The following is a 6,176-nucleotide window of genomic DNA, read 5'->3' on the forward strand; positions in this document are numbered from 1 at the left end:
CTACCTTATTATTAAAATTTTAATTTACATAAAATAATTTTATAAATTGTTATGTTAAATAATTATATAACAAGTAAAGTTTATTAATAAAAATTAAATTTAATATTTTATTTATATAATTAATATGAAATATTTTATAGTAAATTTGAGTTTTATAGTTAATAAATTAAATTTAATAAATTCAGAAATATTCTTTATAAAAACTCAACCCTAAATTTCTAAATAAAAAACCTTAATTTTCAGTTAAATCTTAAACCTAATCCCCTTTCCCCTTTAAGCTAATAGGCTAACACACACACACACCACAGAAAACATAGGAAAGAGAGAGGGTTCGATGAATAGCTGCGCCAGGAGAAGAGAGGAGAAGGGGGGATGTCGTCGACGGAAAAGGGGACTGCTGCCGCCGTCACATGCCTCGCCGTTGCCGTCGATTTTGCCTGGAGAAGATGCGTGGGGAGAAGAGCCGTGGGTCAAGCCAGAGATCGCCGAGGGGGAGAGGGCTATTGTCGCATCTGCTGCAGGCTCGCCATCGTCGCCATCATGGAGCCTCGAGGAGGCCGTCACCGGTGCGAGCTCGCGGAGGGAGAGAGGGAGCCCGCGAAGTCGCTACTGAGCCGCCGTTGATGTGAGGAACAGAACACGCGAGAAGGGTTCGAGGCTGCGCTGTTAGCTGCTTTTAAATCCGAGGAATAGAACCTCTTCTGCTTCTGCTATCATGTCATCGTCTGCCCCTCTGGACGTCGCTGCTTTTGAATTGATATCGTGTCCTATCACTCGGATACCACTGCTATTAAGAGGCATTGATGAGGAAGAAGCACAAACCCTCCACGAGTAATACCACTGCTATGAAGAGGATGATGAGGAATCCTTATGAGTATCACCACAATCTGGGTTAGTTTCCTCTTTTTTCCCTATTTGTTAGTTATGACTGCCAACTGTTTGATATAATGATGGGTTTCCTTTGTTAATTATTTGCATTTTGTATAAGTTACTAGAAAGAACGGTTAGTGATGTATTAATTTGTGTCTATTATATTAAATGCATAGCACAGTAATATGATTGCTGCTGCTGATGCAATCTGTGATTGATTTATTTCAGGTATGAATTACACACTTATAACTGACAATCTCATTGTGGGATCCCAATCACAGAAACCTGAAGACATCAATCACCTCAAGAAGGAAGAAGGTGTGACATACATTCTGAATTTGCAGCAAGATAAGGATGTAGAATATTGGGGAATAGACTTGAAGTCGATAAAAAGGAGGTGTCACAAACTCGATGTTCGAAATATGAGGAGGCCGGTAAGTAAAAAAGCTGTAAGCCTGCATTTCAGTCAATTTTGTTGAGAAAATAGACTCCCACTCTGAATTTTATAAAAGTATATACAACAATGCCAACTTATCTTGCTTAATGGCATTGTCATGAGATAGAAATTTTAATTTTTCCTATCTGGTTAATACAATGTATGGCTAAGTCAAGGATCCATATACTTTTGGTGCAATTGACATTGCACTTTAAATGTGTTAGAAAACCTTTTTCTGAAAGAGTTGTGAGTTTGTTAAATGCTTTGCTTGCTTTTCTGAGACTGGATTATAATTCATAACTTGATATATTTTATAAATCTATTCTATTAGGCAATATACTTTGATCCAAACTTCTTACGAAATATTCTACCTAAAGCAGTTTCATCATTGGAATGGGCAATCTCAGAGGGAAAAGGAAGAGTTTATGTGCATTGTACTGTTGGACTTGGAAGAGCACCAGGGGTGACAATAGCTTATTTGTTCTAATTCTATGACATGAATGTGAGTTCTAAACTTCCACCTATCTTTGATTCAAGAAATGATTATCAAATTTGATATTGTTAAGTGTAATGTTATGGTTGCACTAATTTTCTAGCTCATGTTATGGAAAAACAGTATTTTTAATCTGTATGACAGATTAGTTCACAGTTTCTTAAGAACTCTTAATTATTAAGAAAAGAATGTGTTATCTTTCTTGTGAATGAATTGTTATGGAATCCATGCCTGATGAGATAACAGCTTCCCTTATACAATGCTTGATTTATATAATGTAGCTTAGTGTATTCAATTGATGGTGGAGTAATGTATGACCGTGACTTATATGGAAAGAGGGATATAGAGTGTTGATCTTGATGTGGACCTGAAATCAGGAATAGGCTTTGAATTTTTGAGATAATTTTGGACTCAGATACATAATGGGGATAGAATAGAATAGGATTATATCTTTTGACACCAAAAGCTGCATTCTTATTCAATGCAAAAGCTGATGGATGATGCTGCAGCAGCAACACTAAGCTCTGAGGTGTTGCTTATTAAGCTAACTAATGTGGCAAAGTTATTATGAACATACAAAAATTGTGATGCATCTTACTCAATATGCTTCACCAACTCTATTTCAGTATATATCTTCTCTTTTTTATCTTTTTCATTATATTTAAATATATATGTTGTCAATTAGTGAACATAACTCAAGTGAATTATGATATTTTATTGCATGGACTTGATTCATTGTGGGGTGTTTTGTTTTTCTTTTTCTTTTTCTCCTTGATTTGAAAGAAGGAAAATTGATGTTGTATATATCAAACTCCATCCTTAACAAGAAGAAAAATTGATGCTGTATATATCAAACTCCATCCTTAGGTGGGGCCTTGAATCTTTTTTTTACCTTAGGATGGATTCTTTACCAGTATTTCATTCATTATTTATTTTTTAGTCATTATTGGCAGTCTTCAGAAGACATGGGGGGTGACATGTACTGCCATTGAGAATGATGTAGATGTTTTGATGGCTACATATGCATTTCGTCTTAAAATTTTGCATGAAAGGGGACTTAATCTGTTAAACAAGGAAGGTATGGGCTTCCACTACATATATGAATTTGATGACTTATTGGAAATCTTACTTCAATTCTACTTATCAAACCATTTAACATGCAGCAGGAAATGATCAAGCAAAGCGTGTTCATTCTACTGACAAGAAACTCTCTATTCATAGTCAGCATGTAACCATGATCAATGGTTTACAAAGTCGTCACCCAAATTAGAGGATACATTAACTTTTTTGGTAGATACAATGAACTGAATTTATTTATTGAATTTTTTAGTTGAATTTTGCTTGTGTAATAGATGTGCTCAAAGAAAAACTTAAAGAGCAACAAACACGGCAAGAGGAAGAATTAGCTAGAGTGAAATCTCAATTGAAAGCTCAACAAGTCGTACTCTTTCATAACGCATTTTGACGATGAAAGAAACTAGACAATTAAAGGTACTCTTAAAATTGCTTATATTTTTAATACATATTCTTAGATGATTCATATATTATTAGTATAGCTTAATTGTATATGGATCTATTTATTATATTTTACTTGTGTCATGGTTGATAAATGATAAATGTCCTATTATTTGGTTTGATAAATTTGGTTGTGTATTGGATGAGACATAAGTTGTGAATTGGTTATTTATGTTGGAACCGTAGACGGTGGAAATATCTAAGTTTTAGGGGAGGTTCTGCCAAAATTTTTCTAAACATTTTGGATAAAACTTAATGGAAAAAATTATAATTAGTGTTATATCTTGTTTCTAATTTTTTGTTTATGTTTTTCTTATTTACAGGAGTGCTGAAATGATGACCACATGCTACCTTGAGGGCTCAAGAATATTTTGATTCATAGAGACACTAATCTATGTTAGAACTTTTAACTTTTGGTTGAACTTATGCAAGACATATAACTTGTAGAACTAATCAATGTACTCACTAATGTTATTTTCTTTTAAAACAATTTTAGCTAAAAGGATCTTGTTTGAATTATGTATGTTTTCTCATATTATATAGATGTAGACTTGATTATTAAAATAGTTAATATATTAGTTAATTAAAAAATAATTTAGTAAATTATGCATGCAATTTGTATTAAAAAAATTGTTACAAAATAATTAATTTGCTTTTGTAACTAAAGAAAAAAAATGTTACAAAATCATGTTACATTTTGTAACAAAATTTTATGATAGGAAAAAATAGATTGTCACCAAAAATATCTTGAATATCAAAATTTGTTACCACTTTTGTAACGGCCTCTGGTTTTTTGTATCAGAAAAATTTGTTGCAAAATATCATTTTGAATTGTAACAGTTCCATTTTTTGTTACAAAAACTTTTTGTAACGGGACATACTGCAACGGCCCCTTTTTTTGTTACAAAAAACTTTTGTTTCAAAATTTTAATTTTTTGTAACAATTTTTTTTTGTTACAAATATTATTTTTTCTTATAGTGTAAGGAGTGTTGTTTCTAGATACAACTTTGATTAGTAAATTCATCAGCATGACTAATTCATTACTTGTTTAGTAAACCTATGAAGTCATATAGTAAAAGAATGTCCTGCTCTTTACTAAATATTTTTTAATTATTATTTTAATTTGATCAAACTAATAATGATCGTAACTACTTAAGAGAATATTTCTATACATTTTGCTGGCACTAAGAGCCCAATAATAATAATAATATGTTAGTGAAAAATAGTAAATATGACTAAGAATAATTAATTATTTTATGATGATGAGTTTTTGTTTCGGCTCAGTCCAATAAGGGCCGGGAGTCCATGTCACGGACTACCGATCCGACGGATCCTCGACCCTTGCACGCAAAAGTGACCCGCGCGTCACTTTCTCTCAATAAAGATTTAGACGACTGGTAAAAGCTTTTAAACAAACGGGTCTAAGTCAGATGGCCCACCCAAGTATAAGGTGTAAATAGAGAGGGACTTATCCTTCTCCCAAGGTACGTCATCTTTATTCTAATTAGCCACCTTATTATACGAACACTGACTTTAATTTAACATCAAAGTGTTCTTGCTTATAGATGGCCCCACCTACCGATCCACTAATGATCATGGCAGCACCTTTCATTGTACAGCTCGCGTTTAAGTCTGAATACCTCCCTATTTCTAGTTGTTGCTCTCGACCTGCCATCTAATTTATCCAAAATCTCACTACAAAAAATTCTGGTTAAAACGGCAGTTTTTTTGGGTGTTTACGGCGGTTTGAACCGCCATTATTACCAAGAATGGCGGTTTTAGAAAACAACGTAATTCTGGGCGACATTCCAGTTATTACGGCGGTTTTTGAATAGGTTAAAACGGCGGTTCAAAACCACCGTTATTTCCAGGGTTAAAATGGCGGTTCTTGGATAGGTTAAAACGGCAGTTTGAACCGCCATTATTACCCTGACAGAGTGGCATTTTGGTTGGTTAAAATGGCTGTTCAAACCGCCGTTATTTCTAGGGTTAAAATGGCAGTTTTTGGATAGGTTAAAACGGCGGTTTGAACTACCATTATTACCCTGACAGAGTGGCATTTTGGTTGGTTAAAACGGCATTTTTGAACCGCCATTTTTACCTTGACAGTAGCGTTTTGGTTGGTTAAAATGGCATTTTTGAACCGCCATTTTATCCTGACAGTGACATTTTTTATCGTTTAAAAAAATAATTTTTACTGTTATTTTTATCGCGTTAAATAAATAATTTTGTGATTAAAATTTCACAATAGCAAAAAAGCATAATCCATAAATGAAATATTATATAACTCATAAACAAAATATTAATATAATATATAACTTTTTATTATTGAAAATCAAAAGTAATAACTCCTATACAAAACCTTGTCTTACTAAACTTACCAAAATACAAACATTGCAATAAACACTAATCAGTCAAATCTACCATCCAGTTTCCTAAACTATGTTAATATCTAATAATGTATTTAAACCATCTAATAAGTGCTGTTTTTACAACTTAGAATATGAATATACAAGACAAGTAGCTTAGCTAAGTGATGATGAATAAGATTTGGAGGCCAAAAGTTTCCTCCTTTTGTAATTAACTTTAAAACAAGTCCGCCTTAGTTTCTTAGTCTCTTGTGTGAGTTTCATTTCGGGAACTTGTTCCAACATCTTTGTTTCTTGCTCCATCTTGTAAGAAGAATCTGAGATAGAAAATGACTCAAGTTCAGAAAACGATCATATACTAAATGTATATGTATATAAAAAAGATGAAATACACTCTAATTATATATGGATATGAATGACATATGGAAAGTAGAAAAAAATAATTAAGATATATATATATATATATTGAAGCTAATTAAGTAATATTAATAG

General features: G+C 32.8%; 1 protein-coding gene and 1 long non-coding RNA gene across 3 annotated transcripts in view; one reads left to right on the plus strand and one right to left on the minus strand.

Annotated features, from left to right (window-relative positions):
• LOC107607177 (phosphoglucan phosphatase LSF2, chloroplastic-like) lies at nt 358–1,915 on the plus strand. Its single transcript, XM_016309155.2, has 3 exons — nt 358–891; nt 1,099–1,304; nt 1,638–1,915. The coding sequence occupies exons 1-3, from the start codon at nt 804–806 to the stop codon at nt 1,791–1,793; spliced, it is 450 nt and encodes a 149-aa protein (XP_016164641.1). The 5' UTR covers nt 358–803; the 3' UTR covers nt 1,794–1,915.
• LOC107609149 overlaps nt 5,618–6,176 on the minus strand; it is a 6,075-nt gene continuing 5,516 nt past the window's right edge. For both annotated transcript variants that reach the window (XR_002351493.1, XR_002351492.1), the window contains exon 7: nt 5,618–6,001. This is a non-coding gene — a long non-coding RNA (uncharacterized LOC107609149). The remainder of the gene's footprint in view (nt 6,002–6,176) is intronic.

The sequence above is a fragment of the Arachis ipaensis genome, chromosome B07 (assembly GCF_000816755.2).
Source record: "Arachis ipaensis cultivar K30076 chromosome B07, Araip1.1, whole genome shotgun sequence".
Lineage (NCBI taxonomy): Eukaryota > Viridiplantae > Streptophyta > Magnoliopsida > Fabales > Fabaceae > Arachis > Arachis ipaensis.